The following is a 22,958-nucleotide window of genomic DNA, read 5'->3' as shown; positions in this document are numbered from 1 at the left end:
GTACTCATTTGTAGATACTTTTTTTCAAAATTGTAATTATCAATTAATCAAGATTTTAAATTTTTCATCGCTAACTTCGGAACATATCCAATCTACATTTTGACTAAAAATGAAAAAATTCAGCGGCCTTAATTTTATTCCTTCTTATTTTTAAAATTTGGAATAATTTTTTATATTTTTATAACGAAAATAAATAAATTTCATTAAAAGTCTCAGCCACCCAATATTACCCTTCTGAACTTGATAAAATTATAAAATTAGAGAAATGACAAATAAATAATAAAAAAAAATGTCTTGTTAACATCATAAAAGAAATATACCTTTTACTTTTATTTACATAATAATGTTTCTCGGCTGCTATTTATACTGTAAATTGCGTAATATAAAAATCTTCTTTTTCCTCTAGCTGGTGCAATCAAGAAAGAACAAAATCGACTAATGCCTTTAAATTTTATAAAAATCCAAGTTTGGCAATAATTAAGTAATATTAGTTAAAAGTAATAATTAATTAAAAGAAATACTAATTATGTTTCATTTTATTGCAAGATGTTTTAATTCAATAGAGAATCATTATAAAGAAGTATGTTTTGCCTATTTGCATATATTATATTTTTTAAAAATCCATATCTAAAGTTCTTTGATGTACGAATTTATTAAATTATATTAATTTTTATTTAAACTTTTCTAGATTTATGATATAGTGAAAACGAATCTATTAAGCGTGGACATAAAATCAAATTTAAAACTCTTTAGAGTTATAAAATTGATACCTCGGATTTACATAATTCGTATAAGTTTATGTTATTACATTTTCTAAATATTGATTATATTATAGAAAATAAAGTATTATATGGTGTGTGGTCAAATATTTTACTGAAGAAGAAACATTTTAATAATTTATCTTTAATAAGTCAAATCGATTCATTATCCAATAATTAAAAGGACGAAGAAAAAAAATAAGGTAAAAAAAAATGCTAAAATATTGCACAAAGATATGGCATTTTATTTTTCTGATTGAAGATTTAAAAAAAAAAATATGAGTAACAATTGTACCTTTACGCATCTCTGAGGACAAACGCATGTCGCTCGCCCGTGAGTGTCCAATTCACAAACAGCATAATATTCACATTGTGTTTGGCTGCAAGTATCTGATTGAATAAAAACAAGTCAATTTTAAAATTAATTTATTCTACGAAATAAAAACAAAATTAAAGTAATTAAAATGCTATGCAAGTTTAGATTTTTCCTAGATCTTGAACAAAATCTTTTCAAAAGAAGTTTGTTGTAGTATAAGTAAACATGATAATAACAAAATGCATAAAAGTTGGTACACTGTTTTGATATTTATAGATTTTTAATTAGTCAAATCTGCTTACGGGTGACAATCCAACGATCTGTCCATTCAGGTGTAATCACTGAATGAGAGTATGACTGATAAATAAGGTCATACTCGTTAACTAGGTAAAAACGATACAGACAACAGGTAACAGTAACAGGAAAGTGAACAGTTCAAAAACGTAGATGAATGAAATTTGTCATTTGAACTTATTTCTGAAATTGTAGTTTAAATCAAATTTGAGTATTAATGAGTTTAAAAAGTATACTTCCAAAATATAATTTCTATTTACTTCCTTACATACTCAAACAAAAGAAACAAACAAACGTACACACATTAGACTGTCTACCCAAACTAGGGGCGGAAGATAGGTGGGGGGATTGCTGTTGAACCTTTTGTTCTGCCCCTATTTCTGATTTTGAAGGTAGTTTAAATCTAAACACTATCAACGTTTAATGGTTTTGTTCAAAATCCACGGTTTTCATGAACAGATGTATATCACCTTCATAAGAGTATACACGAGAAAGGTTCAGGATGATCAGTTTTGTTGACTGTATTATTCAGTTCACTTATGTATGCATAAATGTACTGAAAAATCAGTACAGATTTAATACATATACAACAGTTTATACACTATAATAAAACTATAGGCCAAATTTCAACTACCTAACTTCCAGCGCTATTTTGTTGTTGTTTCCGCATGTGCACATGCAGGATTATGTGCAAATGACTTAGTAGAAAATTGGATAAAATCTCCAAATTTGCTGTGAAACAGCATATCAAATTTCCGTGCTATTGCGCTCATTTGCAAAAATTGCCTCTTTTCATCAGGAAAATTTAAAATTTGGAGGCTTAGACTTAAGTCTAATTTTTTCACTAGGTCTTGAAGGTTTTGCTATCATCGAAAGAATACTTTCCGAAGAGCACAATTATTTTTCTTTTCCATTCCTATAAGCGAAACAAAAAAGAACCACATCGCACAGATCTGATTAGAGCTATAAACAAAAATAAGCATTTCAGATTTAATCATATAATAAGAAATTGATGAAAACATGAACCTTAAAAATTGTGACTGTGAAATAACATTGAAATAATTATCTCAGATTTTAGAAACTTAATAAAAAATTTGAAAGCTCTTTTTAAAAAGTATTTAGATATCAAATTTGTATTTAAATAAAAGATAATTAATTAATAATCATATAACATGATATACCAATATAAAATCTGAAAATTCGAACCTTCGTTTCTTCTTAGAATTAAATTCTGCTCTTTATATAATTTAATGTTAGAAAATTAATTCATCAAAGTATAAAATTTCGTTTTAGAGGGTTTTAGAACCAATAACTAATATAGTGTAAATACTTTATAGCAAGTGTAATTTTTTTTTTTTTGTATTTACGATTTTGCATTATGCAATATTAAATCAGAAGTTCAAATAAATTATTTGCTTTTAGAGGAAATGATTTCGTAAATACTCGTTGTTAATTTAATTTTTTGTTCTAAAATTTTATCTTAAACAATTTAGATAACGAATTTGGTTTTAAAGAAGCAAATAATTATTTTTAATCATTTATATATATTCTTGGCAGGACGCATTAATTTTAATACAATCAGAATAATTTTTTAAATTCAAAATGTTGATAAAAACTACAAAATATCATTACATAAGCATTAAAAACTTATAAACGACCGATTTATTTGGGGAAAATTATTTAAAATCATTTTCTCAGATCGAGTATCTTCATTCCACAGACCTAGCTAGCTAAAATGCATTTTAAAATACCTCCAAGCACTAAATAAATTCGAATGACCAGATAATCGGAAATGGATAAAACTTTAAAGTATTAACTAATATTTAGTACTCCATTATTTTGAAACTCATCGGCCCAGTTCATCCAGATTACCCAAGAATTTGTGATTATCCAGTGAATATAATAATATATAGCATCTGCTAAAGTCGGTTTGCATTTACTTAATGCAAGTGAACGCATTCCATTCTGGCACTCTGATATTTCATTAACAGACTCTAATTCCTAATTAACGTTCTGTTAAAGGGTGAAAGTTGTTGTGTAGCATTGCTTTAATAAGCATAAGCTTTCAGAAGCTTGGATACGTGACGCATATTGTGATATGAACATTCTAGTTCTACAAATATATTCACACTCTCTATGCATTTTTATTTAACAATTTATGATTACATAGAAGAGTAAATAATACATAACATGTACAATGTATAATACTACATTACTAATAACGCAACACATTTGAATATCTTTATAAGAATTCTGAATTTTTGCAAGTACAAAATTGCTATAAATTATGAGAAAAAATAAATTTAAATAGAACGAATTTCTGAAATATTAAGTTATTGAAATCCTGTAACGTTAAAAATATTAAGTAGTAAAAATTAAATCATGTCCTAAACAAAGAATATAGTAGATATTATTTTGCACAAATGTACTAATAAAAACTTCAGAATTAATATCTAATGATATAAATTGAACATAAATGCCATTGGCTTAGTAAATATTCTAATACATTCTTTGAAATTATTTTAATCTGAAGTTATTATTGTTCATTATTGTGGTGGCCTGGTGCTAAGGTCTCGGCTTTGTTACCGGAGGGTTTCAGATTCGAGAAATTTCACCGAAGAGCCGTCATGTAAGCTGGGCCAAATGCCCTCCCGCTGGTGTCATGTGGAAATTTGGAGAGGGGGGGGGGTGCCAGCTCAGGTGTTGCCCTCATCATCTGACTGCAGTTCATAATTACGAGGTCCGTCCCAAAATAGCCTGGACATTAATATAACTAAACTAAACTACTGAGAGATACTACCATAGATTATATTCAAAACTGACACCAGAAATAAAAATTCCGCTACAATTGTCCGCTAAAACCATGCAAGGCATTCATACCATTGCCCAGGATCCATAATTTTATGGAGAAGGGGGATAACACCTTAATCAAAAATAGCGAAAAGTTTATGGAAAGGCCACTCTTGTTGATTTTAAATATGAGAACAAAAAGTGATCGTTGTGCTAACTGCAGTCTATTGTAAATCATATATTTTTTTTTCTTTAAAACACACAGAAATCATAATACTTCTATTGTTATGTTTAGGTTGTCCTAAGGTTTGTGCTGACTCACGCGCCTTTAATGAAAATATGGCAGGCACTGCTGCTAAGAAATGAGGGAGTCAAGAAATAAAAGAAATGGGTATTTTGAATAAATAATTCAAAAATTATTACTAAGCATACATTGATGTATCTAGTACAATTTTAAAAAAATGTGTAATAAAAAACAGAATACCCCACAAGGGAGGCATTGTATTCTCAAAAAATTTATATTTACACTAAAAACAATTTAGAATTACAAATTGCAATTAGATATAAAATAATAATTGACATTCATGGTTTATACAAAAAAAAAAAAAATAATAAGAATGTTAACTGGAATGACGTTTTATTATAAGATCCTTTACGGGGTTAACAGGGGTTATACTGCATCAAATTTTTTTAAGAACTATTTACATTTCTTCCCATATCAAATACCAAACATTAATCAAAGGAAAATATAAGTTATTGTCTATATGTATTAATGTTCAAAGTTTATCTCCTGTTAACTTGTAGAAACGAAATTTTACTTAATAAAATTACACAATATAGAAAATAAAACTTACTACAGAGCCCCATGTAAGCTATGCTAATCTCCTTTCTCTGTTCACAAGCTTCTTTCTTCATCTTGCACTCATTCGTGTAAGACATACCATCTGAACCGCAAACTGGTTCGAACCGTTCTGGGCATGTTGGGCATTCGCAATTAGGACGTCCATTCTGAAGAACGCACATAGCTCCAAAGGAACACACATAGTTATGACAAGGACCAGTGTCACCTAAAAAAAGTTCATTAAAATAATGTTGTACTGCAGTTAAATTTAAAATGCTTATACAAGTTTCGAAGTATGATTTATATCGTAAAAAAATATTAAATAGAAGAATAAAAAAATGTTATAATGGATGAATATAATAATACAATACCACAGAAAATAAATTTTTATTTTCACATTCCGGAAATCTTTTAAAGTATTAATTTATAGTAAGTTATAAATATTTTCAAATGTATATTCATAAACAAAACACAAAACAACTTATAAAATTAAATTGGGTATTATCAATAGAGAATAAACATGGAATCTTAAAAAATTAATAACCTTTAATAACCTTTAGTTACCTTTAATTTATAAATCATATTTTCTCAGTAACTGTCAAATTTTTAAAAAAATTAAAACTTTTGAAAATAGACATGATTATATTATAGTAATATAGTTTATGTATGTTAAATAGTATTATTAATAGCTATTTAGAAGCAGATCTTTTCTATTCTATATTATCGAAATTTTCTTTCTCTTAATTAAACAAAAAAAGCAGGTAAAAAATTATGGTCCTCAAAATATATAAGACTTTTAATAAACAGAAACCTCATGCGTAAAATATAACTAAAAATAGAATTTTCTTTTATAAAAAATAATACTTGATATTTAAGGAATCAGAGTGATTTATAATCAGTCAATATATAAATATTAAATTAATATTATTGTTTATAATCAATAAAAGTTTTACCACTTCCAAAAAGTGAAAACATTGTCTAATATTTTATTTATTTGAAAAATATGGATGATGAAATATTAAACATAAGGCATATATATTTCATTTAGATGCATATATTAAGAAAAGAAGAAAGTTACTTATCAGTCCGTTTTAGTAAAGAAACTATACCAAAAATATTTTCGTTGCTTTAATATAAAGGAAAAATTTCAAGTCTTTCCAGTTATAAAAGTAATACTTCTTTACTAAGAAGTCTCACCACATGGGCCTTTATAGACAATAGAAACATGTCTTTTCATTAGGCAAGCGTTTCTCTGCAGTTCACATTCATTGCTGTAAGTCTGTCCATTGGATCCACACACAGGCTTCATCACCGATTCACAACTGGGTTGACACTGGCAGGATGCAATGCCATATTTGTCGATGTTGCAGTCTTCGAACGGTCCACAAGTTATACTCTCACATGGATTCTTCCCTGTGAAATTAAAAAAAATAATTGTTACTCAAACATATATTATTGCGAGTTCAAAACCATTGATTTAAATTCTAAGAGATGAGCGGCCATTATTATTTTAATTGTTTTAGCTTCCTTTAAATATCTTTATTTTCTTTTAAAAGAATATACTGCTATAATAATATTTTGCGATTTATTTCGTCATGTGAGCAAATTCATTAAAAATTGATAGAAATATTTATATCTACAACAACAAAAACAAACAATCACGATTATACAATAAAATTTAGAAATGAAAAAGCTTCTATTAGGATTATTTTCAGGAAGCAGTCAAATGCATTTAATTTTAATGATGTAATTATCAACAAAAATGTATAAACAATAATTTAATTTATTAAAAATATAATACTGCACAAATAAACATATGCATTTTCAACCCGCAAGTAAAATTAAAAAAAAAAAGTGTTTTTCAATGTTTAATGAAAGTAATTTGTAAATGGAAAATATTTCCAAATTAAACATGCCTCTAACCATTTTTTAAAATCAATCTTATTACATTATTAAAAGGAAAATAAATACGTTGAATATAATACCTGCATTATCACTGTAATAGTTGTGGCTCTATTTAAGCACATAAAGAGTTTATTATTATTATTCTAAATATGATAAATATTTATATAACAAAAAAATAAACCGGAATTCAAAGACAGGTGGCGACGTATTTTTCTAAATCAGATTACTAAATTTTCTGTATTATTAAACAGTTTTATTCTTGATAATTGTAAATAAATTAGTTTTATGTTTTCATAAAAGAAATATAAAGAATTTCTTTGTCTTAAAAATAATTTTTCTTCTCTTGAAAAGGTAATTTTACATCAGAAAAAAACTCACTAAAAAAAGATATTAATTTTTTTAAACTAATTAACAATCACAATAATTACATGAAATAGCTTAATTTTCGTTTTAATGGCTTGTGTATATTTTGTGGGAAATGAAGAATTTCTACATTTGAATTCTTATGGGAATATTTTGGCAGTTTGACTGGTTCAGAATCTAAATTATTTTCAAGTCTGTTACACCCTGACAACCTTTTATCTCTTTTCCTCTTCTTTTTAATACCAGTTCTTTTACATAACCTTTAAAATATTCATAAAAATGTAATATACCGAACTAAATAATCCGCTTTCGTTTCCATCATTGAAAGTTTTGTATAAGATCAAGGTACAGACCACATTATCAATCTAAATTGGAATTAACTGTTATTTTATTACATCAAGGAAAACTAAGAATAGATAAATGTTGTTATGAATCTTTAATACTGCTTTTCTTCGCTGTTCGTCTGATAGTAAGGAAAAAGATTTAGATATTTAATTGGATGGATGCCATGTCAAAAATTTCGACTTTCACAACCAATTTGGCGACGAATTTAGGGACAAAAACGAAGATTCCACAGTATACTGGAATCATGCCTATTTCTCTGTAATAAGTCAAATTCTGGAGAGCTTACTAGAATTTTCGACACCGTCTTGGAGAACCAGTGATTTCTTTGAAATGTTGATCGTGGAACGAGCTCTCTAAGTTCTCTTTGAGCAAGCACTATTTTAATATTTAATGATTAATCAAGGAAACAAGTCATTTATTAATAAGCATTTAATTAAATAATAATAGCAAAATAAACGAAATAATTACTCACCAGCGCTGCATTCGCCTGGGTAGACGACTCTAATGTTCTTACGGAATTTGCACGCTTCTACTCTGAGAGTACATTCATTGGAATATGTTTTGCCATCGGATCCACAAACGGGTCTTAAATCCTCGGAGCATATAGCGTTGCATCTACAGATAGCGTTCCGGTGTTCATCCAGTTGACACACTTGAGAGTTGGGGCATTCAACGCCTTGGCAGGGATCTACAGGAAGATGCAATTTAAAAAGCGTCTGAGCAATGTGTTAAATAAGGATAAATTAGAATCCAAATGAATAAGTCATTTTAAAATAAAATCCGGATTCAATCCAGAGGTAAGAGTTTTTAATTTTCAATTATAACCTCATTTAATTTTCTTTATTGTAAGAATTAATTATTAATTTCTCTAATATGAGGTATTTCAAATGTTTTTCAATAATATGGATTTAGATTCTCCCTCACAATTAATACCCTGTTCTTAAATCTCTCTAAACAGTTTCACTCCTATTCTTTACTTTATATTAATATATAACTGTACCGAAATGACCAAATATGTTACCTTAAACTTAAAATTTTGAAAAGCGCATTCCTTTTTATTCCACAGAATTCTCGTTTTAAAAAGAACATTTTGAGATTTCATGAACGCATATAATAAAGGCCAAATACAAATATTCCTTTCAGCGTAGAAGGTGTCAGTCACTGAAAAGTTTTTTTTGGGGGAGTAAAACTTTAAAAACCATGCGCTCCGTGACTTTTACTAACTCCTTTACCACCAATACATCTGAAACAGTTACATGAACAAATTTTTTTTTGACAAAATGCAAAAAGCACATAGGTAACTATAAATAATATCTAATGTTAAATCTATAGACCCACAATTGTTAAAAACAATTTCCAAAATAAGAAGAGAACGGCAAATTAATTCCAACAAGAAGAATAGCATAGCTTATATACATAAGTAGTTACAAAATGCAATTAAACAATGAAAGTGAAATCTTAAGTTTGAATTTATATCATCGAATATGAAAATCCCATTTTGAACAAAGAATTTAAAACTTCATCGACTGGTAAAAAGAAAAAAAAAATCAAAATGTAAATGAATTCTTAAGTAAAAATAAATATCAAAACATTTCAAGCTAAGGTGACATAGTACAATATTAGAGAGATAATACACTTATTTAAATTGCTTCCCTGTTTTGATTTTTTAAAACTAAATTTGCTAAACGAAACTTGTTTTTGTTATGATATTTAATCGCACAATTCTGCACTTATTCAATAATAAAATATCTTTCAATTAATAAAAAACTGACTATCCAATTAATAAATTTGAAACCATCTTTATGCATAGCATTTGATATTACTGAAGACAGTTTTTAATATTAAAAACTTAATAAAAATGCATAATTGCTTTTTCCTTATATGAATTATTTTTATTTTATAAATCAATCTTACTTATTTTACAATCATCATGATAATGAATTTTTTATTTGAAATGCATTTAGGAAGTAGCAGTACTGAATTTATCTATTTATCGTTTTTTAGGAATTTAAGCAATATAGATTTCTGTTTGAGAAAAAAAATTGGTTTTATTTTAAGAAACGAATGAATAAGCTAATTTTTCATTGTTACGTTTCTCTCAATCGATGTATTACAGATTCGGCTCGATTTTGTAACCACTTGGAAAAAATGCATTGAGAAAATTGGCCTTTTGGAAAGAGAATCCATAGGAAAACGCAGTGACGATTGTAGGTATTTCCCTTTGCATAAAAATTTGAAACCAAATAATTAGTGGTAAACAAATATAACCAACAATGATTATGCATGTAAAGGCATATCCTGATTTTTTATTGTACTATATCTACAGAAAAATTTAAAGAATAAATCCTGTTGGACATTATAGTTCACTATCTGGTTACAACACTGTCCCTTCATGAAAAACGTCAAAAAAGAGAAAAATTTCCACTCTTCATATTCACAGGGGAACGCTGATTCTATTTAGAAGATGCTGTTTAGAAATACTAATGCAGATTTCTGACTAAGCAGTTACCCCAAGGCTGCCCCAGGGAAGTTAATTAAAAAAGTGATTTTAGTCTAGTTTGCATATGTATAAATTTGTTAAAAAATGTAAATTCTTGAATCATAAAATATTACAACGACTTTATATGCTTACTTTGAATTATTAAAAAAATTATTAAATGAATTAAAATATTTGTAAATATTTCTTAAAGCTATATCTGAATATTAATTTTTAATTTATAGGCTAAATTGCATTTCTTTTGAGCGGTACTGTAAATTAATAATTTTTAAAACTATACCTATTTGAAATTCATTAGTTCTTTGTAATCTTTCAAAATACTTAAATATTTATAGTTTTAATTAAGAAAATCGCGAATCAATAACTGCGAATAATTTTCTACAACTCTATTATTTTATTTTTCCCTAAATTTATTTCCCCATAAAAGAGGATTATGCATATTTTTATGAAGTTACTAATAAAATAAATCAATAACATGTTGAATAATTAAAAATGAGTTGAAACATGACACTGAATTTACCAGTTAATCAAAGAAGGCCTTCATTGTGTGCATAGCTTAGTACCGCAGAATGCCTAAATTCTAAAAATTAAAGTAAAACCACTGATAATAATGGAAAATATTTTTATTGTAATGACATTTGCAAGAAGTAAGATTATTATTACTGATAAAACCTATATTTAAACAAGGGTACAATGCAAGCTGTCGTGACATAAGGCACTTAGTAGTTAATGGAAAGATAAAGAACTTCCTTAAACACTCTTTCAATTATGACTACATAAAGCTAGATTATTATTACTGATAAAAACCTATATTTAAACAAGGATACACTGATCTCAGGCTGTCACTTAGGCATTTTATACAAATTTTTAATGAAGGCACTTCATGGAAAGATAAAGAAGTTCCTTAAACAGTCTTTCAATTATGACTACAAGAAGCAAGATTATTATTACTGATAAAAACCTATATTTAAACAAGGATACACTGATCTCAGGCTGTCACTTAAGCATTTTACACATATTTTTCAATGAATGACATAAGGCACTTGGTAGTTAATGGACAGATAAATAACTTCCTTAAACACCCTTTTAATTATGACTACATCACTAAAATAAAAAGCTATAAAACTCGATTACAAAAAAAATATTTATAATTGATCATATAATTCTTTGATAAACATATTTGGATGTTATGGTAATGGGAAATTTAATGTAACGAAATTTATCATGGAGCTAATTTCTTTAATAATTAGAGCAAAAGTATTGCTACTTTGAATTGACAATTATCATCTAAGGACGTAGGATATTATTTCAAAGAGAAAATTACAAGAAGTCAAACAATGCTCCTAAAGGAATACTAAAGAAAACAATTGATGAAAAATATGAATCCTTTTTCACATCTACTATGATTAAATTATATTAAATACACATAATTTAAATGGAATATTAAATTATCCGGAACCAAATGCTAGTCCTTTTTTTACCTCTCCTATAATTAAATTATGTTTAATATACATAATTCAAATGGAATATTAAATTATGGGAACCCTAAAGCAGTCATTCTCGGAATTTTGATAGAGTATTTAGGAAATTCTCGCGTTAATTAATTGGCCATCAAGATTCGTTTTATATTTAAACTACTTTAATTCTAAAATCCCACGAAAAACAATCTTCGAAACCAAACTTCAAGAAGATTCGAAGAAAAAGTTAATAGAAATCTTCTGAAGATTTTTAGATCGCCATCTCCTCCAGAAAGCACATTGTTAATTTTTCATAAAAATAATATTTACATTCATTTCCAACAACGCAATATATAACTTATAACATAACACCACTCTATGTCCCCTGCAACTATAACTTTAAAAATCATTTAGGAAATGTCATGCATATGAAGTGGAAGACAAATCACAGCTCCTGATGATAATGTCCTCGCTTGGTCGTCGCTTGCTTTCCATCGCTGAAATTTAATTTTTTAATATAAGAGATTAAAGAAACAATTAGTATAGACTGCTCCTGTGTGTTCATAATTAAGCTGGACCGAAACAGGTTGGCAGTAAGACCTCTGAAGACACGAAATTACATAATAGCACATAACAAAAACAATTACTAAACAAAAATAGAAAACGGCAAACGATAATGGGAGTATAAATGCTGCTTACAAAACGAAATAGTATTAAAAGCAAAAAGAAAGAAATAAAAGTGGATAATGAAGGAAAAAAAATAAAAAAAATAATTTACGGAATTACGCAAATTTGATCTTCGATTTTTGAATGTACAGGGCGTTTAGTGCTACTTAAACTATTAAAGTAAATTACAATTTGGCTCAGGATTTAACTTCCCCGATTAATAATTAATTCGCTATCAAGAGAATTAAATAGGAAATGCTCAGGAATTTGTTAAAAACAAAAGAAAAAGAAGACAAAAATGGTTAAACGATTAGAAGATAAAAGCTAATGTCAAAATTAATAAAAAATCATGCAAGAAAAATTTAAAATAAAATAATTAATTAAAGAAGAAAATGAATAAAAAATGATGGAAACATTTAAGAGTATACATATACATAAAAAAAATCAGATAATGAAAATAATAATAAAACTACAGCTCTATGATAGTATAAAGAAAAAGAGAAAAACAAGAAAGAAAAAGCCGCGTGGAGTGAATATGCAAAGCGAAGTTAATGCAGGAGTTCAAATCCAAGTCAGAAAGTCCTCATAGTTTGCAGAGATTTAAAAAGAAATTAGTTTTGAAGAATCATTCTATGGAAGGTAAAGGCTCGATCTGAATCGGGAGAGTAGCAATTCACCTTCAAAAATATCCCTGTAAAAAATGAAGTTACTCGTAATTAAACTACTTCAAAAGAATGGCAGATTCATGAAAGGAAAAGTCGGTATAAGCTTTTATTGGATATCAGAAAGTTTTCAATAATAATAATAAAGAATTAACATCAACATATACATAAAAAAAAGCTAATATTAATGTTTAATAATATAAGTAAAAAAACTTTAAAGAAATAGAAAATTTCGAATTTTAACTAGGTGATCAATCGCACAGTAGCCATGCTAAGTATCATTTTTATCCTATTCGCAACACTTTCTACATCAGAAGACGATGAGTGTGAGAGAGAAAAGGAATAAAAATAGGCCAAAAATAAAAGTGGACTAGGATGAGGTTTCGGAAGAGTGATTGTCCTTTTGATAAACTTCCCCGATAGTCGGAGAGAGAGCCGCTGGAAATGACCACGGCCCTATGTTCCAGGGCTGACATCGCGATTAAGGTTATAAATCAATACTGTCAGGTGTCTTGAAGGGGGCTATTGAAGAACCATCTATATCATCTGGTTCTTCATCGGAAGAATCTGACCGTGTTCCACTCACTCCCCTGATCGTTCTCTTATTTTCGATTCCTGCGGCACATGAAAGGAAGACACTATTTGAAGAACTCTGCGAAGGGTGCAACTCTTTCTTCGTTGGAATTTTTGAAATTGGCTATGGAAATCTTTGTCTGGTGCTGCTTTATTTCTTGTCGTTTAATAGTGAATATACTTTCCATTTGTTTTTATGAAGATGATGCCTAAGGTGAAATTCATTTTCCATTCAACAGAATATATACTATTAACGGTTAAGCAATATGTTTTAATTTACCAGTAACTGGAAACGGGAGTTAAAATGATTCCACAATGTTCATCAACTATGATTATGAGGTGGTATTTGTCCTTGAATACAATAACCTCTGCAGTACCCTTGAAGTTGTTCTTTTACCAGTATGTTGGCAAAAGTCTAAGTATGAACACGCGCGTATAACCAAGTTATTCTGTTTCAAAGTTTTTGTTGTTATTTATGGAATCATTGAATCCATGTATCTTTAACTGTTTATAGTTTGAAAAATGCAAAAAGAATCAATAAATATTTTTAAAATAAAATTTTAAAATATAGCATTTTTCATTTTTGTTTGTTAAATTCTGACAGTTATTAGCATTTGTGTAGTTTCGAAGTAAATACTCATTAAAAGATTGTTTAGGGTTTTATTTTAGCATCTATCTAATATTTAATATTATATTTAACAATTTTAATATTAATATTTTTAATATTTTTGGCAACTACATGATTTTCAGAGTACATTATGTTTCCACAATAAATCCCAATGCTGCTTACTTAAAGACAAAAAACAAACAGCCAAAAAAATGGTTGTCCTTTTTACTCCATGTCTCTGTACGAGTGTGGAAATTCATGTCTCCAGTTACGGGTTAAACATAATAAATTGAATTGGAATATAGATTTACAGCAGTGTTCATAAAAACTATTAGTGAAACGGGTTAAACATAATAATACATTGAATTGGAAAAAACTATTAGTGAAACGGGTTAAACATAATAATACATTGAATTGGAATACGGATTTACAGCAGTGTTCATAAAAATAATTAGTGAAGAATGAAATATTTTGAATGCAAGAAGTTTTATTTATACATGTCCTTACTTGCGCACGGGAATGTCAAGTTCATTTTAAATGAAATTCAAACTTAATTCAATTTAATCTTGGGGAAAGATAACGCATGGAATTTGAAAGAATACATTAAATTACGCTAAAAAAATGAAAATGCAAATTAGAAGATCATAATCAATGAATATACAAATATTTTTTTAAGCTCTTCCTATATTAGAAGGTGAGATAAATTTGTAATTTTTGTTATTTTTTGAAGGGTAGAAGTAATCATTAACTTTATGTTTTGTGCTACAGCCAAAAAGAACAAAACTTGTATTTTTGGGTTCTTAGTATTACTTGGTTTGTTGAGGTAATTTCCCAAATAGAAATGAAACGGAAATTAGTTGAGGTAAAGACCACAAATCTGAACCACAGTTTCATTAGGCCTACAAACACAAGATAATCCACACTATTGTGATTCAATCAAATGCAGTTTAGAAGAGTTGGTGTTTGATAATTATAAAGAGATTATCGATATTTTTATTAAATAAATAATAATAAATTCATATTTTTACACCAAAAATATCATAGATTAAAATATTTAAAATCATTTCAAAACAGGGACTAAGTACTTGAAAATAAAAAAAAAATGTCAAATATTTAAAAATTATTTTGTGACTATAGTAATATATCGGAAATTAAATGTAGGATATATATACATTCCAGGTGACATTTTTAATTACATTTTATTTAATACTAGCTGCCTTTGGTGAGAAGTCGGTCCGCCAGTATTAACGTTCGCTAAAATGTTCAATTAATATTTTATGTTGCTTGTTCTCATAATAAGTTATTCATCAAAATATTTTTAAGCCTCAAATTTTGATAATTATATTATTTACTTATACTATTATGTAGACCTTAAGCCTCATAATAGTATAAGAAAATTATAAGGCCTCGTTGTATTATACGACTCTCTCTAATTTTCTATAATGCCCGTAAAATTCAATTTTAAATTGAAGTGGAAATAATGAAACTATAATTAATATAAAGACGTATTTTAGTGAATCCCAGCATGTCTTAAAAAAAATACGAGAACTGAAAGCAGAGTCGTGCGGCATTGAAGTCTTTTGTGCACTACAGAATAAATTACATGATTTATAATCTCAAATAATTATTCAGGAAAAATTTCACGGATTCAGTGAAAAATTCAGTTTTTATTTTTATTTTTAAAAGGATATAAACAGTGTCAATAATATTTTTTTTGGTTTATAAATATATTTTTAAAAATTATGAAGTTTAAATTTTAAAAAGTCCTTTTGTCTTAAGGAATTATACTCTGCAAAATATTATTGATTCTCCAAATTTTAAATAAATAAATATACGTTTCTATTTTCTGCATTTAAATCTGACAGATTAATTAAGTTTTGAATATTACAATATTAGAATAATCAACATTTTCATAATATAGGCCAATTACTCTTATGAAACTTTGGGAGATGATTGGCTCCTTTGAAACGGTTGATGAAGTAATCTATAATCATCCGTTTATATAAAATAGTGATATTGAATTTTCATAAGTCGATCAACTTTAGGGATTGATTTAGTAAATTGGAGTGCAACTCTTTTTATTTAAAATATTAGCGTCTTAAGAATATTTTAATATATATGACTCACAGGGCACATGATATATGTAAAAATTTAAAATTCGTTAATTAATCAGCATTTATTGACTCAAATTATATAAAATATAATTATTTATTTCATTTAGACCATTTTTTAACAAATGTATGTCTGTCACTAAAGGTTTACAAATTAACTGTTAAAATCTAATTAGAGGAGATATCTTGTACATAATAAATTGTCCACATTGTCCTTAAATAAAGTTGTTTAATTGAATTAGTAATATAGTATACACAAAATATTGATGTACTGTAATGATACAATATAGTAATTAATATTCACAATACATTAAATGAATTGTGCAGCTTAAATTTTATCTTTATTTTGCGCGAAATAAATTGTTGAAAAATATAATTAAATTATTTTTGAAAATTTATTAATAATAGAAATTTAATTTGTTCGTTTAAACATTAATATCATTGAAAAGATTATTTTTTGAACTTCAATTTGATGTAAAAATCAAAATGTGTTGTTATATTTTCGGAAGTTGTAGCGGAAAAACTCCAAAATTTCGCTTAATTTTTAATTAATTAAAAATTTAAAAAAATAGCTCCGAAGTGCACATTCCCGGCCTGAAAAGTATACACGTGCCAAATTGGTAGCTGTAGGTCGAATGGTTTGGCCTGTTGTGTGCCAACACACACACACACACACACACACACACACACACACACACACACACACACACACACACACATTTAGTTTTATTTGGAAAGATAAATATTTTCGAGGAATGATTGAAGCGGAATTTTAACGAATGATAATAATATATATATATATATATATATATATATATATATATATATATATATATATATATATATATTAGTTATCTAGAATCACGTGAAAATTTTCCTAATTCACTTTTTATGCGAGAAATATGATGAATCGCACAGCAATTTATCTCTGACGAATTTTTGTTTGCATCAACGATTTCATAAGTGTTAAATTTTTATTCTGTTCTCATCAAATAAAAATGAGAATAATGAGTTCGTAAAAAAAGTATTTATCATATTGTCTTGACTTTCAGAACAAATATTTACAAGTGACTGAATATCACAAGTAAATGCATCTTGTTTCTTAATCCAAAACAGCGTGAAATTGAGTTATAAATCATCTAGATATCACTTCCTAATTTACAAAACAAATTTTCTGACAAACAAACAAGAAAATCATATTTTATAGGTAAGAAGAGGACACAGTAAGAAAATGAGTGATTTTCGCTGCTAACCGACGTTCCATAAACTAGTTGACAATTCCAATACATCTTCAAGTTAAGCCAGAAAGGAGATGTATGGCCTAGACGACAAAGAAATTCAGTTAGCTTCATGTTGACTCTTAAGCGAAACGACCTATTTGTCAAAGAGGCAACCCGTGATTATTTTTTACCCGCCATGCTGATGGCATATTTCGAGTAATAAGATTGATCACGGCAAAGACCTAGGACCTCGATCTATGACTATCATTGAGGGGTACAGGGTACGTAGTTAAGGGCGTCAGTGATTGATTATCTCGAACAGAAAAAAACAAAAGGTTGTATTGATTTCACAAGAGTTGAGGCGCATGTCATTAGATCCATGAATTAGTGGAACAAAAATTTGATTGCTACTTCGCCATCAAAGGAAATTAGGGGGAGGGGAGTGAACTTTGCAGAAATGATAAAAAATTCATTTCACTCAAACGTAATGTATTGTTTTTAGATTTTATTCGGCAAGAGCAGTAATTGGACCACACAAAATGAAGGTTTAAAGGCAGTAAATGATTAGATTTTATTAAACCAAATGTTTGAAATAAATAATAACATAAATCTTTTCAGAATATTTGCCATTATAAAATGTATTCATGCATGGGAAACTAATATAACGATAATAATAATAAAGAGTTTTAGTCCAAAATAGGGGATACCAGCTTTTGCAGCTACATATTCCAAATTATTTAGATTTAAGTCATGAGTCCAAAATTATGGTGAGACATTTTACTATCTTTTAACAGTTTTTCAACTTAATAAAGATATTATAGCTAAGTTCTTATTCAGTAATGAACCATGATAAAAAAAAAATCATATCATAACTAACATAAACCGGATGCGCGGAAGGGAAGGGACGAACACTTGATATATCAGCAGATTCTAAACTGAAGAACAAATTTGTTATACCAAACTGTAAAAAAGCTAACAAAATCGGAAAACTTGTTTTGACTACTTTCAAATTGCTTATTTTAAAGTGATGAAAAAATGAAGCTATTTGAATATAATTTAAACATTGAATATTGAAAACGAATGAAAATATTTCTTAAAATCCTCCTCCCCCATCAAAAAAAAATCAGAAGAAACTCCCAGGAAATAAAAGAAGTGTGCAATCAGAGAGTTCCTGTTTGTTTAAGGATTTTAAGTTTAAATCAAACAATACAGACATATTTCTAAAAGTTTCTTAGTAATTGAAGACTGTGTCAAGTTGTTTCTTCATAATTTAAAACTGGAGAATTATTGAATAAAACCTATAAATTAGAATCTGACACACTCATAATAATCCGGTCAAATTAAATATTCATTCTTTTCAAATAGGATTTTTTTTTGTTAAATTTTGAAATTCTTCATCTTATTATTTTTGTTCGCTTTCCTTTATTCTGATTTAAAACTTGCAGAATTAGATTGGAGTTACTGCTTTTAACAATAAAAAAAAATCGATCTTAAGACACGTTTAATATAAAAAGAAAAAATAATGAATATGGCATATAAGGGAAAAATACCTTCAAAATTTCTGAAATTGTAAATGTAGATTAAATTTCGTTAAATTTTGAAATTCTTCATCTTATTATTTTTGTTCGCTTTCCTTAATTCTGATTTAAAACTTGAAGAATTTGATTGGAGTTACTGCTTTTAACAATAAAAAAAAATCGATCTTAAGACACGTTTAATATAAAAAGAAAAAATAATGAATATGGCATATAAGGGAAAAATACCATCAAATTTCTGAAATTGTAAATGTAGATTAAATTTCTACTATCACATTCAGTATTTAAGTGAGTTTTTAACATTTCTTCCAAAATAACACTAACTGAATCAAATTTACACTACGCTCTACACAACTCCACGATACGAAATGCACGTATTATGACGTTGCTTATTGTCATGAAACTTTGGATTACCATGCTACTGCTAATTCAGTTCAATCCTTTTAAAATGTACAATACTTTTTCAATTTGTATCCAAGATTAATGCTTCCTATCTCATTTGAAATTTCGAGATCATTCTCATTTTCTCATCATTATTACTCAAAAATGAGAATAATCATATCATTCTCATTTTTTCGCTGAAAATAAAGGAGTGAGGAGAGCATAATAATATGAAATTGCTTCACACTGTTAAGCTACTTTAAGAGGTAAGATTAATACAATTCTAAATTTAACATTCATTTCCAATATAACTACAATTTTATGCAATAATCATTTCAAATAATTTATTTCGTATTAGATAAATCCCACTCAGAATTTCAAATGAAGAAATTGATATTTACATAAATAACCATATAAATATAATTACATATTTTTCCAGACTGATTACTCACAACGTGTTTTTATAAGCATTTTCTTTTATTTTCAAAATTTTAATTCCTTATTACGCTTTATTGGCAGTTATTTAAAAAAATCGCAACATTCTTATGTTTTTTAATTTTTAGATTCAATTATTTCTTAAATATTAAATTTCCAATTTTTCGAATATAAATTCATTTTAGCATTTAAAAAAAATATTTCAACACCAATCATATCTGATTTTTAATTGTGATGCAAAAAGACATACATAGATATTTTCAGCTAGCCTAATTTTTGAAAACTAATTTTCTTTAAATTAAGAAACTTATTAGTATCAATATAGGAAATAACTGAGCAAATACTTTTGCATGTCAATTGAGACAAAGTTGCTATTATGGCTTTTAACATCTAGATATCACACTGAAAATTCATTTTAAAAATCTTTCTTAGAAATTATTTCTACTCCAAAATTAAAGATGAATTTTAAGTAGAGTCAAAACATAGTTTATTTACACATTCAATATTGGACATGAAGAATTTTCTTTAAAAAATGCGTTTATCTTCTGTTTATAGGCATGTCTATCTTTCTGCGGTATATTTAAAATCATCCTTTGGCTTTGATTAAAAAAATGATACAACGTAATGCTAAAAAACGGAGTCTAGGGAAGTCAAACGGAGTTTAGAAAAGCACTCGACATTATACTACTATTGTGGCATTCAATATTAATTTCGTTGAGGAAAATATTTGCTGTTTTCGAAAGATTTAGAGAGACGGATTATGTTAAACGAGGCTTGCTTAACACTTTATAAGAAGATATTAAAATGCTTACCACATCTCCCAGTAAATCTCACTTCTAAGATGCGCATTTCTCGACATGCAGTTTTCTTCAATTCGCACATATTTGGATAATCTTTTCCATCTGTGCCACAAACAGGTCGAGAACTTCGACTGTTTCCATAGGCTGAACATTTTTCTGGACAAACGCATTCAAAAGAAACTCCATCTAGAGTGGGTCTGCACTGAGCACCGAATCTGCACTGATTATGTTCGCAAGGGTCTTTAACATCTAAAAAGAACAAAACAAAAAACACAATGCATTAGGCTAAAAGTACAACGTCTAAGTATATTAGTACCATCTTGTAAGTATATAATATCAAGATTTTTTTAAAGTTGTAATCTGAAATGAAACAACTTAAAAGAGTACAGAATTCATGAAAACTTTTACAAGACTTATTTCGAAAAGAATTTCTAATATTTACAAGCAAATGTAGATGCAAACATTATAATAGGTTGAAACATTTTGAAATTTATAAAATAATTGTATTGATACAATTACATATTTTCAAAATCAGGACATGGATTCCATTACGTCAGAAAAGAAATTTGATGAACCCATGCATTTATATACATTTAATTCACTGCAGTTTGTATTGAAAATAAATTGTAACAACTTTCATCAACAGTAAATGAGAAATAATAGCTGAAAAAGTAGAGATTAGTAAGAAATTCCATTTTCGAAAACAAAATAGCAAATGAATTCAATAATTTATACACTTTCGTTGACTCAAAGAGTATTTTTGATAATAATATAACTGATGATTGATTTTTTCAATTTCTATGTTAGAACTAATTAAATATATAATATTAGTTGTGTTTTTATTTAAAATCTTTTGGTGATTTGTGAAAAAAAATAATCGATAATATTCTCCACTTTTGTTTTTAACTTGAATTGCTTCTTGTTTATAAGGATGGTATTTTATAATCGACCTACTTACTTTTCTAGGGTTGAAACTTTGTACGTTTTAATGTCAGAATGGCAATATATATATATATATATATATATATATATATATATATATATATATATATATATATATATATATATATATATATTCAATATTTTCAGAGGCTAGTTATGAATTAAATGATTACCTGAAATAAATTTGGATTCAATATGACTCACACCATCTGGTAGTCAGTTTGAGAAAGAATTGAAAATAATAATCCATAATATTTATAATGCTTAGTTAGAAATTAAAAACTAAAAGTAAGAAATAATAAAAATTTAAAAAAATTATGTTTTCCATATAATAATAAATATATTTCTGTTTTTATTTCTTTTATTTGCTTGCCTTCATCACATATTCGAAAAATTTTTTAAAAAAATAATTTACTTTTAAAAAAACACATCAAATTCTTCAAAATCCTTTTGAACTTTCTTTTTAGGATAGCAAGTTAAATGAATTTTAAATAAAAGTAGTTATGAAGATATCAAAAAAGCATATTATATATTCACTATTGCACATATACAATATGCAGTTTGCACAACCTATTCAAATATGGCCGCAGGTGCTGTGAATCTTATATCGGTTGTTCTAACACTGTGTAGTTTTTATTGTAGTATTTTATGTCGATTGAAACGCCAGATATTTCCAATGGAATAGGAAACGTGTTACATCGAAAAGATTTTCTATCCAAATCCGATTTTACTTTTGAAAAATTTCAAATTCGTGTTGTTTTTTCTTCCGTAATGCATTCGAATCGCATTTTTGAGATATAGTGCTTCAAAATGGACTCAACGAAACGTATAAAATACATTTCTTCAGAGTGGTATGAAAATTCTGCCTACGGGGAGAATGGGAAGGGAAAAAAAAGTGGAAGATGGAAATATAGGTGTAATTCAAGTGCACCATTCCTTTCTTCTTTTCATCGCACGTTGGCGCTACTCTGCAGCATTTGAACTATTTATTATGCTCTCGTGCACTATTTCTGCACACTTTACTGAACAAAAGCAATTTTTATGACGGATAGGAAGATTATACAATGATGCGTAGCTGATAAAAATGGATGTTCGTATCGCCAATACGTAAAAAGCTTCAGCTCTTGAAATTCGGATCTAAATAACAGAAACGATGGATTTCACATGCTGATTTTTGAGTGCAAACGAAACTTTGCAAATAATCTTCGTATTTTTATTTAGAGCGTCTTGTTGCTACCCATATGTCCAAAAATATCATTGCACGATGGCAGTAAAAAACTGAAGGATATGGATCCTGATGAGCAGGAAATAAAACATGATGCAAAGAATTTCTGATATGCAGACTTTAGTTAAAATTTATTATATCGTTGACATAGCTTTCCTTGTAATAAAAATAAAAAATAAGCTTTTTTAGCTATCGAAATAAATTTAATTTTTCAAAAACATGGACGTTAAAATAA

General features: G+C 27.6%; 1 protein-coding gene across 4 annotated transcripts in view; it reads right to left on the bottom strand.

Annotated features, from left to right (window-relative positions):
- Positions 1 to 22,958, bottom strand: part of LOC129961847 (agrin-like) — a 467,273-nt gene that overhangs the window by 53,701 nt on the left and 390,614 nt on the right. For all 4 annotated transcript variants that reach the window (XM_056075436.1, XM_056075434.1, XM_056075438.1 and 1 more), the window contains exons 4-8: positions 20,569 to 20,805; positions 8,085 to 8,300; positions 6,197 to 6,412; positions 5,013 to 5,225; positions 1,054 to 1,148 (exon numbers count right to left, since the gene is read on the bottom strand). In XM_056075436.1, coding sequence (XP_055931411.1) covers positions 1,054 to 1,148; positions 5,013 to 5,225; positions 6,197 to 6,412; positions 8,085 to 8,300; positions 20,569 to 20,805 — 977 coding nt within the window. The remainder of the gene's footprint in view (positions 1 to 1,053; positions 1,149 to 5,012; positions 5,226 to 6,196; positions 6,413 to 8,084; positions 8,301 to 20,568; positions 20,806 to 22,958) is intronic.

Source organism: Argiope bruennichi, chromosome 2 (assembly GCF_947563725.1).
Source record: "Argiope bruennichi chromosome 2, qqArgBrue1.1, whole genome shotgun sequence".
Taxonomy (NCBI): domain Eukaryota; kingdom Metazoa; phylum Arthropoda; class Arachnida; order Araneae; family Araneidae; genus Argiope; species Argiope bruennichi.
The sequence above is the reverse complement of the archived record's forward strand: the minus strand, read 5'-3'. Positions and strand labels throughout refer to the sequence as shown.